Source organism: Pristis pectinata, chromosome 2 (assembly GCF_009764475.1).
Source record: "Pristis pectinata isolate sPriPec2 chromosome 2, sPriPec2.1.pri, whole genome shotgun sequence".
NCBI classification, from domain to species: Eukaryota; Metazoa; Chordata; class Chondrichthyes; order Rhinopristiformes; family Pristidae; genus Pristis; species Pristis pectinata.
Window position 1 is genome coordinate 23644406 of NC_067406.1, and position 16843 is coordinate 23661248.

At 42.0% G+C, this 16843-nt stretch overlaps 1 protein-coding gene across 3 annotated transcripts in view; it reads right to left on the bottom strand.

The window, feature by feature from the left end:
* Positions 1-1002: 1002 nt before the first annotated feature.
* si:dkey-21a6.5 (multiple epidermal growth factor-like domains protein 9) overlaps positions 1003-16843 on the bottom strand; it is a 33729-nt gene continuing 17888 nt past the window's right edge. For 2 of the 3 annotated variants that reach the window (XM_052043525.1, XM_052043532.1), the window contains 8 exons: positions 14759-14983; positions 13278-13413; positions 11487-11575; positions 9822-9882; positions 8157-8245; positions 4942-5054; positions 3843-3999; positions 1003-2874 (listed from right to left, as the gene is read on the bottom strand). In XM_052043525.1, coding sequence (XP_051899485.1) covers positions 2708-2874; positions 3843-3999; positions 4942-5054; positions 8157-8245; positions 9822-9882; positions 11487-11575; positions 13278-13413; positions 14759-14983 — 1037 coding nt within the window. In that variant the 3' untranslated portion in view covers positions 1003-2707. The remainder of the gene's footprint in view (positions 2875-3842; positions 4000-4941; positions 5055-8156; positions 8246-9821; positions 9883-11486; positions 11576-13277; positions 13414-14758; positions 14984-16843) is intronic. The other variant, XM_052043541.1, reaches the window with a different exon arrangement.

Genomic DNA, 16843 nt, shown 5'->3' on the forward strand with positions numbered 1-16843 from the left:
ACAAAAAAAAAAGTACTAAAGTGGCAGAGGCCATCAGGTATCACAGACACAAGGGGAAAGAAACCGGATGAGAGGAGAAAAGATAGGAAGCAGCAACCTCATGGGACAAGATCAGGCTGAAATGTCAGGTCGAGCAGGAGTCCTGCCAGTGGATCTTGGGGAGGTGATAGAAGTGGGTTGTGCAGGACTGGGGACTAGGGATGCTGCAGGGCAAGATGTCTATTGAGTTAAATATTGACAAGTAAAAGGCAATGTTGACCACATCAGTGACTGCAGAAGTCACAGGGAGATCACATACTATAGTCATTCACTGAGGATGCTATTTGTAACTGATACAGGCCCCTTCACTGTTTGACAATTAAGAATGCCTATGGGATTTAAATGTTGTTGTTAATAAAGTGGACATGGATTTGGGAAGAGACCACATATTTAAATACTTGACCAGGTAGAAATCTTGAAATAAGAGTCCATTGGTTTTGCAAGGGTAATAAAAATGTATAAATTTTTTTTTAAATTAAAGGGGATGATTTTTTTTAAAAAGACTATGAGTCGACCAGCGGGGTAATTTGTTTATTATTGTCACATGTACTGAGATACAGTGAACAACTTTGTTTTGCATGCCATCCATACAGATCATTCCAAAACACAAGTATAGAAAAGGTAGTACAAGGGAAAAGCAATAACAGAATGCAGAATATAGGTGTTACAGTTACCAGTACAGAGAAGGTGCTGTGCAGGTAGACAAACAAGGTGCAAGGGCCACAATGAGGTAGATGGAGCATGGTCTAAGGGCACTAGCAAAAAAGTTGAAGGAAATGGTTTGGAATTATTAGTTTGGTGAGGTATGCCTGACATTGTCAGGTTTACACCCATTGTAAAGGAGTGAAATCTGGAAGTCATGCCAGGAGGCATTACCAGAGTGGGGGAAGAATTTTGCTTGCAGGGTGTATTACATTGAAGTGGGAAGTTTGGTAGATCAGTTGTTGCAAACAAAAAACCATGGTTTAATCTCCATACTATTCTGTAAAAACAAGTCCAGTGCTTGTTAAAAAAATCCTGTTAATTAGTTTATTTTTTTAAAAAAATCATTACAGTTCAAAACAATTACACTATCACAGGATACTAAAGTACACCTTTGTGGAAAAACCAGAGTCTGTAACATGTTTAAAAGAAAAAAAAAATCAGAATTCAGCATACCACTTCATTTCAATTCTTTTTTTAAAAAAAAGCAGTGAGGTCATTGAAGATACTGAAGGTTTGGCTGTGCTTTTAAACATACAAAGTTCCCCAAAACACCATCACATTTGCTTTCAATATACAATTTCATATTGTTAAATAAAATCTAAAAGTCATAAAATATACCTGCATAACTGTATGTATACTGTGCCTCAGATTAGGACTACCATGTGTTGAGTGCAAAGACTTGTGGAGAACAACTTTACACGTGCAAATTTTAAAGTGACAATCCAGGTGTTTGGGGTGGTCAGGAGCTGATGGTTAAAGATTTAAAGATGTGTATTTAAGCTTAAGCATTTTAAATTTTACCCAGTAAAAAAGTTTATTCAACTATAAGATACCTTTAAAGTAGCTCCCAGGGCTAATCTATAATAAGAAAGCTTATCATGAGTGTTGATTAGCACTCTACCCAATGCTTTACTATTAATAAAAAAACTCACCTGGTGCCATTTTATATTTGGTCCTTTCTAGTCTAAATCCAGAAAATTGGAAATCCACTAAAGCCGAAACAAGGTACCTTGGATACATTTAAGTGCAGCTAAATTATGGCATTTTAAAACAAACTTTCAGAAGGTAAATTGACGAATTTTCTGCTCAACATTAGCCAGTCTTACTGCAAATATACTTACATTTAAACATTCCAAAACAAAAATTTCATATACAAAAATCACAAGGACATTTAAAAACAGCATATTCAGACAATTATTCCATAGTTGGTAATGAGATGAAGTTTCCAGAGTTCACTGCCTCATTGTGCACTGTACCACAAAATTAATGAGCAGTTCCCAACCCACCTTCCAAAATAAAACAAAGCATCTTTCAACAGGCTAGGCTTATAAAATGTGGTTAAGGTGCAATAGTCAGTAGATTTCTAATGAAAAATTCTTTCGCCAAAAGACAATACAATACATACAAAAAAGTGCAAAATATAATCATTAACACTGTCCATCTTGATCTTTGTATCTCAGCTTGTTTTAGTGTAAAAACAAGTGAACTTAGTACAGTCATAAGTGCAATTCCTTGAATAAAAAGCAAGAGGTGACTGGGTGAATTTGAGGCAATCCAGTGATGCAAGGAATCAATTTTAACCACAAATTCTATTTCCAGGACAAACAACACCAGGTGCATTTCATAGAGTTGCCAAGGTAGCATTGTTTCAAAAAGGGTACAACAAAACAGACCATTTGATCACACTGACAATACCTCTGACCAGGAAATCCCATCGTTTCCTCCCAGAGAGAGAAGGCAGGATGCCAAATAGTAACAAAAGATTTTTAAAAAGTTGCTTGTGATCTAGAATTCACCACCACCTTGAAATAGGCAAGAGTGTGGCTTCACAAACTGGCTTCCAAGTGAGATGATACAGGCCATGTTCAGATGCACAACTGTTTTCTTTGCTTAGAATTGTGCAAAGTGTTCTTGCGAGCCAGACCCCAAATCTTTGGTATGCAAAGGAATTATTGAGCCACAATTACCATCCTGCATACACTGGTTCTGAATCCCAGGAAATTCCATATGACAGCCGAGCGTCTTGGCCAGGGATTGGCTCTTTGCTCAGTAACGGGGATCGAACTGGGTCCCTTCGTTTGACTTCCTTTTTGCGACGTACAATTAGTACAATAATCACCAGCAAAATAACTGAAAGGGAATGCAAAGCATATTAGGAGATGGAATTAAGCAAGTAATAGTCAAGAACACAGCCTTCATCTGGGTCAACAGGTGAAAATAGTTGAGACACACAAAAACAATGAAAAAGACCTGACACTCAATACCAACTAACCCATGTGTTTTTTGTACCATTTCAAGATTGAATGACCCCATTTATAGTTTATATAGGAACACAGGAAGTGAGGTGCAGGCCAAACAGCCCTTGACAATTTGACCAATCAACAAGATCATGGTTGATCAAATGCCTCCCAATCCCAATTTCTTCCATTAGTATCCAGAAGTGGATCTCACCATTGAATACATTCAAGGACTGAGCAGTCATAGCCTCAAAGTGGAAAATTCCCCAAGATTTAAGGCTACCTTCATGTAGCATATATATTATGACACAGGAAGCCACATTTCACCCCAGAGTCCATGCAACCTGCCACTAGAGCAATCCCATAACCCCTCCCCTTATTCACCTGCAACTTACTCCCACATTCCCATTCCTCATTTATTTTACTACTGACCTACAGTGATGGGCAATTTGCAGTGGCCAATTAACCTACCTGACACCTTTGCATGGGTTTCCTCCTACATATCGATCATGGGGAGAAGGTGGAAACTCCATGCAAAAAGCACCAGAGGTCAGAATAGAACCCAGATCCCTGGAGCTGCAAGCCAGTAGCACCAACTGCTGCACCACTATTCCAACTCTGATCAGCTGTAGCCTTACTGAGGCTAGTTCTACATTCTCCAGCTAAAGTAAACCACCAAGTAGCCTCCCCACCCTGTCAGTCTGTTTCTCAGCATCTTAAATCCCAACTCCAGCAATTTCATTCACGTTCAACTGGTAGATCACAGTTCATTGCCACTGTTGTCCACATACAATGAATCCACACAGAACATTTGCTCCCTCATGATCTCTCCAAAGAAAACAAGAAGCCCTGTTTACTCACAGATGGCAATGATCACAAGCAGGAATATGGCCAGTGGTGTGAGCACACAGTGATCTCCTGATTTGGAGAAAAAGGTTTCCATGCAATACTGTGGAGCAGTACTTCCAGGTGGACAAAATGCATCATTTGGACAGAGAACTGGAATCACATCAGGACTCTGCAGGGGGGAGAAAAACAAAGAATTTGTGGTTCTGCTGATAAAGTTACATGCAATTGATATTACAGATGAAAACAAAGACAAAAATCAGCAAAACATTTCTCTACCCAAGTGAGATCGAGGGGCATTGAAAGGAGAGTAATTTTAAGAATGTTCGTGGATTGAAGACTATGGGGAACTGGCACAGAAGAGTCAAGGCCTAGGATAGATCAACCACGCTCAAGGGTATAGCTGGTCAACTCCTGCTCCTATTTCTTGGGCTCTTTTAACCACAACTCTTCTCACAAATGCTGACAAACATCATTTTTTGGGGATGTTGGCATTGCTGACCAGGCCAAGATTTATTAACCAACCCCGATTGCTCCAGGACAGAAGGGCTTGCTGGACCATGGCAGTGTCAACTACAATGCTGCATCTCCAGTCACATAGAGCCACACCAGGCAAGGGTGGCAGCTTTGGGCAGGAGCGAACCAGATGGGCTTTCAAAAGAATAGTAGTTTTGTGGGTTTTTTTCTAATTCCAAATTATTAACTGAATTCCAAAGTTACTGTAGTGAGATTTGCACTCCAATTTCTATCCAGAAATTTTGCAAGATTAAGATAACTTTTTAAGGACTATTAGGTGTCCCATTTTATCAGGTTTAGATTACAAACCCAAATTATAATGCATTTATTGCAGTTTACTCCCAGCATTTGCACTCAAGTTGGACTCCTGTGGAGTCACCTGTAATCACAACAATTGTGAACAAATTGCCAAGAAGGACACTCAGGAAGCAGCGAGCACAATTGCAGAGGATGGTGCTTCAGCCTTGGTCATTTAAGAATGCAATTATAGCAGATCCTGACAGAGTAGCAGTTTCTCCCCTACCGAGTTTCCATACTTCCACCCCAGCAATGGACACCATCCACCTCACTGCTATTTCTTCACAGCAGAACTACTCACAGGGCAATAATGCCGTTCAGGACACAGGTTACAGCTCTCCTGTCCCATCTTTATCTGGTAATATCCAGTTTGGCACATTCTACAGAGCAGCTCATTTGGTGGCTTGTACATTCCTGCAAAATATAGAAACTGGTGAAGTGCAGGAAAGCAACCAACCGAGATCTGATCATTGCTCTCACACATTAGTTTTTCCAATTCCGTACAAAATTACTCCTTTGCTAGATATGCCCCCTCTCACCTGGACTCACCCATCACCTGCCAGCCTGTGCCCCTCCCCCTACCTTTTTATTCTGGCTTCTGCCCTCTTCCTCACCAATCCTGAAGGGGCTCGACCCGAAACATCGACTGTTTATTTCCCTCCATGGATGCTGCCTGATCTGCTGAGTTCCTCCAGCACTTTAGACCACAAGCCATGAGAAGAATTAGGCCATTTGCCCCTTCGAGTCTGCTCCACCATTCGATCATGGCCGATTTATTTTTCCCTCTCAACCCCATTCTCCTGCCTTCTCCCCATAACCTTTAACAGCCTTACTAATCAAGAACCTATCAACCTCCACTTTCAATATACCTAATGACTTGGCCTCCACAGCCGTCTGTGGCAATAAATTCCACAGATTCACCACCCTCTGGCTAAAGAGATTCTTCCTCAAGGGACGTCCTTCTATTCTGAGGCTGTGCCCTCTGGTCCTAGACTCTCCCACTACTGGAGAGCTTCCAAGTACCCCAAAATCTCATCCTTAATAATGGACCAACATCTCACCAACCACTGAAGTCAGGCTAACTGGCCTATAATTTCCCATCTTTTGCCTCCCTCCCTTCTTAAAGAATGGAGTGGTGTGACATTTGCAATTTTCCAGTCCTCCGGAACCATTCCTGACTCTGGTGATTCTTGAAAGAACACTATTAATGCCCCCACAATCTCTTCTGTTACCTCTGAGAACCCTGGAGTGTAGTCCATCTGGTCAAGGTGACTTATCTGCCTTCAGACCTTTCATTTTCCCCAAGCACCTTCTCCTTAGTAATAGCGACTACACTCACTTCTGCCCCCTGAATCTCTTGAATTTCTGGCATGTTGCTGGTGTCTTCCACAGTGAGGACTGACTTATTCAGTTCATCCGCCACTTCTTTGTTCCCCATTACTATCTCTCCAGCGTCATTTTCCAGCAGTCCGATGTCCACTCTTGCTTCTTTTTTTACTCTTTATATATAGAGCATAGAACAATTACAGCACAATTCAGGACCTTCAGCCCACAAAGCTGTGCCAAACATGTCCCTACCCTAGAAATTACTAGGCTTACCCACAGCCCTCTATTTTACTCAGCTCCATGTACCTATCTAACAGTCTCTTGAAAGACCCTATCGTATCCACCTCCACCACCGTTGCCGGCAGCCCATTCCACACACTCACCACTGAGTGGAAAAACTTACCCCCGACATCTCTATCTACTCCCCAGCACCTTAAACCTATGTCCTCTTGTGGCCACCAATTCTGCCCTGGGGAAAAGTCTCTGACTATCCACCCTATCAATACCTGTCATCATCTTATACACCTCAAGATCTGAAAAAAACTTTTAGTATACTCTTTTATGCATGTTTTATGCATCTTCTTGTGTGTTGTTCCAGATTCCAGCAACTGCAGAATCTCATGCCTACCCTTTCCTTACTGTGCAGGGATCCAAACATGCCTTAGAGGTGAAACAACAATTTACACACTACATTCAAATGTAGATCAGCTTACCTTGTGGAATATCCCTGTTCACTTCACAGGTGTGACTCCAAGCACTTGTCTTTCCAGCTCTGAGTCCCCCAGACCTCTTACCCCGTTCCCATCTCAAAGAATGTGCCTCTTGATTAAGAATATTGTAGACCTGCAGACTCTGCATTCAAAACGTTTCAGCTGTGGTTCTGCTGTCCCCATACTTTGTTTCATGTTGTCCCAATACCACGCCTTGTTATCTTAAAACTTCCCAGCATCATCTAATCTCCTCTACCTGCCACTCATAGACCCTTACATCTCAAAACTAGAAATGGTTAAGTTTGAAGTCTTAAATGACTGGGTGTTGGCACTGTGTACAGAGGGTTTAACAGCACTATGGTATACACACTCTCGCCACAAGCTGCCTGTTCCTGGCATCATTTATTACAGACCCTTGCACCTAGAGTGTTTGCCTTTTCTACTGTAGTGGCCACAGAGTCACCTGGATCTGCTGCAGCAGCAGAAAACAAACACTGCCAGTGGGAGTGGAGTTAATGTTTAAGTATTCAGATGAGCACTTAAAATGTTAAAGGTGTAGCAGGCTGCAGGAAAATGGTATTAGTATGGATATGTACCTGATGGTCTTTCGACAGCACACTGGGCTCAGACAGCACTCATTCTTCGAGCCTCCACCTTTCAAAATTCAACCCCGAGAAGCAGGTTGCACTGCTACTGAACTACATTGTCTAGAACACCACACTAGGTCTTTAGTGGAGGGATGGAGGATCTGAAGAAATTTGTACACATTCACAACTCAGACTTGAACACAAGTACAGCAACAGTGCATCGTCTCAAGATGAACCAACAGCTTCTTAGAGCACATCAGCATGGTCAATAAATTCAGTCCAGCAGAGTCACCCACATGAAGAAATTAAACAAAATTGAAATTTGGGATTGTTTACTTGAGACTGGCAAGGGCATTAATATGTATATTGAACAAATAGTCATCTTTTGAGGGTTCATTGCTGCTTTTAGGGTAGGGTTTTATCCATTTCATAAATGTTCCATGGCCTTTAGAGAAAGAGCGATTCAGGTAGTCGCAGAAACCATGGCTCCCCTGGCTTAGCAATGGTCACCATCTAAAGCCAAGGATATAACGGCAGCACAGCGACACAGCTAGTAGAGCCACTGCTCAGTTCCAGTGACCAGGGTTCAATCCCAACCTCCAAAGCTGTCTGTGTGGAGCTTGCATATTCTCCCTGTGGCCACCTGATTTCCTCCAGGTGCTCTAGGTTCCTCCTACATCCCAAAAACATTTTCAGGAGAAGGGTTCCATAGGTTAATTGGCCACTGCAAATTGCTTCTGGTGTGCAGGTTATAGGAATGTGATTAATAGGTACAGGATGGTCAGTGCCGACTGAGCTGAAGGGCATCGACCAAGCTTAAGATTTCTGGGAAAGTCTCAGAGATTCCTTTATGGCATTTTGAGGAATGGTACAGCCATTTGTTTAGGCAGTACCTGGTTGGCAGTCTGTGCATTCTGTAGCAGCTGTAGATAGAGTTTCCTCTCCACCAGGGCAGATCGTACACTTAGTACAGCGAGTTGTGCTGAAAAGTAACAAGGTTCTCTTTTAGAAAAATGGACATCCTTGAGCAAAAGGACAGAATCTAGCAACTGTGAAATGGAGAGGCATGTCTTGTAGAGAAATAGCCCCATTTTAATGTCAAGGGTAAAATCTCAAGACTGTCACAAGTCTTCAGCTTCTATTACAGATGACATCACACAAATAGTGGGGTGGAGACAAAACGCAGGAAAAAGGGGACAGAAGAGCAAGTTACAATTTGAGCCACAAAACAATGAGAAAGACTTTCAGGAGATATTGGATTTAGATGTGAAGCAAGACCAAAAAGATTTGAGCGTGGGAAAACGGTGGCTGAACAAACATTCACTAAACAGCTCACAGCAGATGGAAGAAGATTAGAGAGAGTTCTGAAGCACAACTCCTCCAAAGGCACTGGCATCTGAAATCAGAGCTAGATGATGATACTGGCGACCTGGGCCAGTGGGGGGGCGGGGAGGAGTGGAAAATAGAAGAGATGGGGGAGGTGTTTTGTTTCAGTAGAGCTCTCAAGTTGCAGCATTACTGAACAATGCAGAACTAGGGGCTGGGACATCAGTTTTTGAGTGCTAGAGACATTGGTATTGGTTTATTATTGTCACTTGTACTGTGAAAAACTTGTCTTGCATACTGATCGTACAGGTCAATTCATTACACAGTGCATTGAAGTATTACAGAGTGCATTGAGGTAGTACAGGGTAAAAACAATAACGGAATACAGAGTAAAGTGTCACAGCTATATAGAAAGTGCAGTGCAGGTAGACAATAACATGCAAGGTCACAACAAGGTAGATTGTGAGGTCAAGAGTCCATCTCTCATCATATAAGGGAACCGTTCAATAGTCTTATCACTGTGGGATAGTAGCTATCCTTGAGCCTGGTGGTACGTGCCCTCAGGCTCCTGTATCTTCTACCTGATGGGAGAGGAGAGAAGAGAGAATGACCCAGGTGGGTGGGGTCTTTGATTATGCTGGCTGCTTCACCAAGACAGTGAGAGTCCACAGAGGAGAGGCTGATTTCTGTGATGCACTGGGCTGTGTCTACAAGTTTCTGCAGTTTCTTGTGGTCCTGGGCAGAGCAGTTGCCATACCAAGCTGTGATGCATCCAGATAGGATGCTTTCTATGGTGCATTGATAAAAGTTGGTGGGTGTCAAAGGGTAAATTGGCCCTCTAGAAGGCAGAGGAAAGACAGGATAGGAGAATTGGAAAAATAAACCACAAGTTTAAAAAAAAGCAAAGTGTGCACCGAATTGCTCACCTGTTTTTGCTTCTCCAAAGTTTGATTAATTCAAAATTTCCCAGCCCTTGGATTAGCAACAAAAATATACAAGTAGAACTGCCCATCAAGTGGGCTTTTGCCTAATAAATTGACATTACACCAGAGATCCAGCTGCCTTGTATGAACCTTGTTCTCAGGTTGCAGGCAACTGTTACCAAAATACACAATGCAAAAGGACTTAACATTTATACATTTTCCCGACTGAGCAGATTTCAGCTAACAGCACATATACTTTGGCATGCTTGCTGGATCAGTTCTGTAGAGGTACACACTGTCAGTACTCACTTGCAAAACAATCCTTGAGCACAAGACTCACAGATACTTGCATTCACCTCAGAGAAGTAACCTAGGAACAAGGTGCGATTTTAGTGCATGTCACTTTCAAATGCAGAGTGTTATTTTTCACTCAAGAAATCTCACCAGGGCCCTGTTTTCCATACTCCCTTTAAACTCACTGGGTTCAATGGAAGATGAGTTAGAGCAACATCTAATAGTCTGGAAACTCTGCTAGACCCAGCACCAAATCCCAAGAGTGCCAGACTATTGGGATTATACTATACACAAATCTTTAAAGATAAATCAGAAGTTGATTAGGTTTTCTTTTTGTTATAAGAATGGATGCTTTGCATTTAGTAGTACAAAAGGCGAGAGGAGGTTACTCTGAACACTAAACACCAATTAATTAACATTTTAATTAGTTTGGCACATCATGGGCCGAAGGGACTCTTCTGTACTGTTCCATGTGCTAACAAATCACTGGTTAGGATTCAATTGAAGAATGTGTCCAACTTGGGCACTTCACGTGAGGATGTCAGGGACTTAAAGGAGATTTAGTGGAATACTAGTTGGGATGCATCACTTCAGTTATGTGGATATACTAGATAATCTGGGCACACCCTCTGTTGAGAAGGTTGTGGATTGTATTAATAGCTAAACTAGGAGGGTTCTTAAATTTGGAGTGAAATCATCCCACTGGTAGGACAGTCAGAAACCAAAAGACAGTTTTAAAGATAATGTGACAAAAAGAAAACAAACAAAAAAAAATCAATGGAGAAAGGTTTTGGAAAAATTTACTACAGATCATACTTCCAGATCATCTTCCAAAAAGCAAATTGGACAAAGAGCTATTGATGTAGAACAGGGAGCTGAGAATTAATGTCTTTCAATGGGGAAAACAGGCTCCTTCAGAGCCATATGACCCTTATTTTAGATTCTAAATGTACATCTACAACAAACACATGAAAGGATGGTTTAACTTCAGACATTAATTAAGGACAGGCCTACAAATAGTACATGATGAAAGACAGTTTACTTCCTTTCATGACCTCCAGATAGTTTACATCCTGGAAATTACTTCAGTCACTACAGAAAGAACCATGCAACAAAAACCTTGAAACAAATCTTTTAACCCAAAATAGATTTTCTTAATCTCTTTGGAATTTCATTTAACAGGAAAAAAACCACACTTATCAGGTAGGGGAAATGAGCTACTGTTTAGTTGGTGCTGTTCAAAGTATTATGTGGTCACCTCTCACTCTTCTAAATAGACAGTAACCTACTCAAATCTCTTCTCATATGACAGACCAGTCATCCCAGGAACCAGTCTGGTGAATCTGCATGGCACTCAATGGCAAGCATAGCCTTCTTTAGGTAATGTGACCAAAACCGTACACAATACTCCAGATGCAGTCTCGTCAAGGCCCTACACTACTGCAGTAAGGCATCTTTCCTCCTGTACTTAAATCCTCTTGTAACAAAGACCCTTTGTCTTCCTAAATCTCCTCTTCCCAACTCCATTCACTTCACATTAGTTGTCAGTGGGGGGGGGGGGGGGGGGGGGGGAGGGGGAGAAGGAGGGAGGGAAGGGTGCAGAAAAAAAGGAATAAAACCCTGCCATGCAACTTTCCCACCCCCATTGGAGTCTTGCTCAAGGTTGTCAGACAGCCCTACCTGGGAGACAGTCTTGACAGGCTTTTGAACCAGTTTCATTGGCATAGAACCCAGATTCACAGGATTGGCATGCTGTGCTCCCTGTAGAACTACAAAAGAAAGTGTCAAGTTATTACACTGGAACATGAAACAAAAAGGTTTCTTTACAAAGCTTTGAGTGGATGTACAATAGGAAATTGTACACTGTCAAGGTAAATTTCACACCCTAGAGATTAAAAAGAGTCTAATCACAACCCAAAGCCTGCTTTGAAAGTACCACATTAATGGTTGATACTTCAGCCATCCATAAAAATATTTAGGTTTTGTTACAACAGGGTATTGTCTTTGACTCAAGATGCTGCCTTGCATCTTTCCACAGATGCTGCCTGACCTGCTGAGTGTTTCCAGCATCTGCTTGGCACCCCACCCCCATTCACAAAGATTTGATGAGCCAAATGGTCTCTTTCTACACAAGACAGAATCAAATATTTTATCATCTAACACATTTGATTACACACATTTTCCCTTTGCAATTCCATCCTCATTAATTGAGGTTAGCAATCCATCTCACCTCCATTTAGAAACCATTCTGTCCCAGTACGAAGAATTGGTACATTCAACGCAAAAGCAATTTTTGGTTAATATGGATTGGACTGAATTGCACTGTGTGCACAGAACACTCTACACTTGTGTTTTATGAAGTGCTCTTCCCATTTTAGTTCCTGTTGGGGCAATTCTTCAAGCCACAGGAGAGGAAAATTTATTAGAAAAGTACTGTTAATACAGTAAAACAAGCCAAAGCATTTCACAGGAGTCAAATAAAATTTAACATTAAGCCACATTATCAAATACAAGAACAGGTGAGCAAAGTGCTGGCCAGTAGAGGATAGGGAATGTTAGGAATGGGTCAGCTAAAAGCAGAGAGCAAAGGAAAACCAGGAACCCAAGGCCAGAAATGGAGGAGTCAGAAAGTGCAACTGGATTGCAGGGCTGGAGCAAGTTAAAGTCAGAAAGATTTTAAAAAACAATGAGAAATTTAAAAAAAATCATAGCACAAGCATAACCAGGAAGTGATGGGGATCCGCAAGCACTGGGGTGATGGACAGGGAATTGGTCCCAGCTACAGCGTGGGCAACAATTTTCAGACAAGTTCAGATTTAGAGAAGATGGAAGGCAGGAGTCAGCTGGGCATGAGAAAATTGGAGTGGATAAGTAAAGAGGTAACCAAGGCCAGGATAAAGCCCAGATCCCAAAGGGATCTAGCAGAGTGGTCAGTTAGTGCCTGGTCCAGCTCCCCTGGTCTCTGATCTCAGTGGGGGAGGGGCAACAACATATGCTGAAGCCTGGATAGGGCCTTTATAAATATTTGCATAGTGCTAGCTAGCACTATCACCTCCTGAGCACCCCCTGCTCTTCTGTGCACATCACTAATCATCAACAGCAGAATATGCTCAGGGAAATATCTTCTCACCTCCCACTACAGACAACAAATAATCTTCATTTAACCTTCCCAACTTCTGACAGGTCAATGAACTCTATTACAAAAGACCACTTACATTTAGGCATACCTCAACTGCTAACTGGAAGTTCAGCCCCCTCCTTTCACAACTAGAGCGATTTTGTAAGTAATCAATTCTTGACCACCCACCAAGTCTCAAATCTCTCACGCAAGAGGGCGAGAAGGGTTAGCCCAAGGATAACAGAATTGGGCCAGAGCTAAATAACCAGGCACACATGAAGTAGAATTTCATCATTGAATCCGAGGGAGCCCACTTTGTTCAACTGTTGGTATTTTGCACTTCCTGTACTTACTTTGTGTAGGCACCTTTTGAGCAAGGCAGACATGCATCATGTCCAGCCAGAGGCTGGTAGTAACCTTGTGGGCACATCAGACAATCCTCTGGAGCAAGACAGGATCCACCAAGACAACAGGAGCAGTTCAAGAATGCTTGAAGTGAAAGGAGAAAGAATTTTTAAAACATTTACAATTCCTTAAATATCTACAGCATTTTAATTGGTTTGAACTTAATAGAACTCATGTACTAGCTAGTGGAAGTTTATCATATTCAAAATTTGACAACTCCCACCATACCACAAGATGCCTCAGTCATTCTGAGATGCATGGTCTAATTGTGTGCATCAGGTTGAGGAACTGGGTGACTAATTGCTATTCCCACATTTCCTAGATGCAAGCACTCTTGGTTCACCCATCGATTTTGTGGGACCGAGTCTCCTTCGTGTTGCGACTAGTGTTTGCATCAGTTCAGTTGACAGGATTGATGCCTCCCAAAAAAGATCATGAGTCAAGTCCCATTAATGAGGTTCAAGCACAAAAATGCAAGATAACTCTCCAGTGCATTACTGGAAGGAATGCTGCACTTGTCAGAACAAGGTCATTTAGCCCTCAAGCCTGCTCTGCCATTCAACAAAATTATGACAGATCTGATAGTTTCAACTCCGAATTCCTGCCTGACCCCATTACCCTCAAAATCCCCAGTGAAAAAATCCATCTATCTCAGCCTTGAGTAAACTCGGGAATTCAGCTAACACACTTTGGGGCTGTGATCCATCTTAATTGGCCAATCACTTATTTGTATATCCCCTAGCTCACCTATTCCCTTAAGTAAGAGCATCTTCTGAGCATCTACCATGTCAAACCTTCTGAGAATCTTGCATTTCTTAATGCAATCACCTGTCATTCTTGCAAACTCCAGTGTGCATGGGCCCCACCCTTGTGGAGACAACCCCTTCATACCAGGAATCAACCTGGTAAACATCTTGGGATGTTAAGACTCCATCTACCTCCTGTGATGGACATAAAATGATCCTGTGGTGCTATTTTGAAGAGCAGAGTTCTCCTGGCTAATGGAGATCCTTCAAATCAGTATTTCTAACTGTTATCTAGTTGTTATCCAACTGTTATCTGTTACATTGCTGTTTGGACCTCTGTGTAAAGTGGTTGCTAAGTCTACTTTTACAGCAGCAATAACACTCAGCACCACTTCACTGGTTGTGAAGCACTTTGGAATGTCCCAAAAGGATGTTAAAAGGCATTAAGTACAAGATTTCCATTCTGTCTCCTGTTGGGCATCCAAGGAGATGATAGCCATGTGACCCAAAACACGAGTAGATACATTAAAAACTATGACACATTGAGTGAGAGAGCACAAGACAATGGAACTGGATGGAAAAGTACAGAGAACAACACAAGCCCATTTAAAAAAAATTTAAAAGACACTCCTGCCCTTATAAACTTAAGCAAAACTTCTATTTCTGGAAACACTGCCACTTACCATTATTGGGGAAGTGGCCTGGAGAACATGGGACACAAGAAGAGATGTTCAAGCCTGTGCAGTTTGAAGGCAAGGAAACAGTGGTCACAGGAGAATGAGTGGTGATGCCACTTCTCTCTGAAGTGTTGATGTTATGGTCATTTGCATCAGTCGAAGTGGTCAGGATAGGACCAAATGGAAGTGAAGGAGTGACTGTCACTGTGCTGATCTGACCAAGTATCAGACCTAAAAACAAACAAAAGTTACATGACTAGGAAAACAAAACATCATGTGTTCATAACCAATCACAAGCCACTGCATTCAAATGGTGGTTACTAACATACTGGATGCAGAAGATGGAAAAAAGTCCTGTAATGATGGAAATACTTTAAATTAGCAGTTGAGGTATTCATGGAAATGGAACTCCAGGTTAGTGGTTAGTTGTCTGCTGCCGTGTGTGGGAGGTATTGGTTTATTATTGTCACTTGTACTGAGGTACAGTGAAAAACTTGTCTTGCATACAGATCGTACAGGTCAATTCATTACACAGTGCAGTTACATTGAGTTAGTACAGAGTGCATTAACGTAGTACAGCCAAAAACAATAGATAAAGATAAGATCTTTATTAGTCACATGTACATTGAAACACACAGTGAAATACATCTTTTGCGTAGTGATTTTGGGAGGCAGCCCACAAGTGTCGCCACGCTTCCGGCACCAACATAGCATGCCCATAACTTCCTAACCCGTACGTCTTTGGAATGTGGGAGGAAACCCACACAGACACTGGGAGAACGTACAAACTCCTTACAGACAGTGGCTGGATTTGAACCCGGGTCGCTGGCGCTGTAAAGCATTATGCTAACCACTATGCTACAGTGCCTTTACAATAACAGTACAGAGTAAAGAGTCACAGCTACAGAGAAAGTGCAGTGCAATAAGGTGCGAGGTCACAACAAGGGGTCAGTATCCTTTCTGATACTGTCATTCCCAAATTGGACTTGAACTTTTCCTAGGTGGGGCAAAACTGATTTAGGCTCACAAAGCAGTACAACTCAATGTTCTTTGAATAGCAAATGAATATTTGTAATCACAATAAGCTATTCCTTTTGATTTAAATATTACTTGTATTGAGTTAGTGAAGAGATCAATCCAGTTCCTTTATAAGTTGCTAAGGTTTGCTGTGAACAACCCTCCCCAGTCCCTTAATAAAAAGGCCACGCATGATGATTTGATGGATGTAATTGCTCCTTTTCTGATTGCTGCAAGTCTGTGAAGTTGTTCCTTCTGCATCAGTGAATTAGTCTATTGCCTTTTCTAGGCAAGGCGTTTGCAGGAATGGCTCCAAGTTCCAGTGTTTTGAGAGGCTGACAAATTGGTCTCACTCCAGCTGCAACATGGGCATTAAGGTTTCCACTGGCGCTGTCTGGAAGGAGTTTCTACGTTCTCACTGTGTCTGTGCTGGTTTCCTCCAGGTGCTCTGGTTTCCTCCCACATTCCAAAAGACGTAGAGGTTAGGAAGTTGTGGGCATGCTATGTTGGCGCCGGAAGTGTGGCAACACTTGCGGGCTGCCCCCCAAATCACTATGCAAAAAGATGGATTTCACTGTGTGTTTCGATGTACATGTGACTAATAAAGAAATCTTATCTTGATAACGTATCCAGACTTGGTGAAACTAGGGCTGTTACTTCAAGGAGTTAAGTCTTGTGGACAGCCATACTGCAGGATGCAGAGAAACAAACAGAATTTAAACAAGAGTCAATATGCTGTCTTATTACTGCTTTTCTTCTGTTGGGGTTAGAGTGAAGTCAGTCCCATTTGCACATCTGAATACATTCCCCAGCATTTCCCAAAGTCACAGCCCATTTTAAAAGCCCAATCTAGAAAATTCCTGTTCCACATGGCACAAAGCATCATCAAGTGTTTATTAAAGCCCACAAAACTGCCTTTGCAGTACAGTTGCTAGACCCTATTAATGTGGTACATGCAACCTTGCTGCAAGTCTGGGTACAATCCACACACAATCTGCTGGAGGGACTCAGTGGGTCAAGCAGCATATGTGGCTGAAAGGAATAGTCGACATTTCAGGTAGAAACCCTGCATCA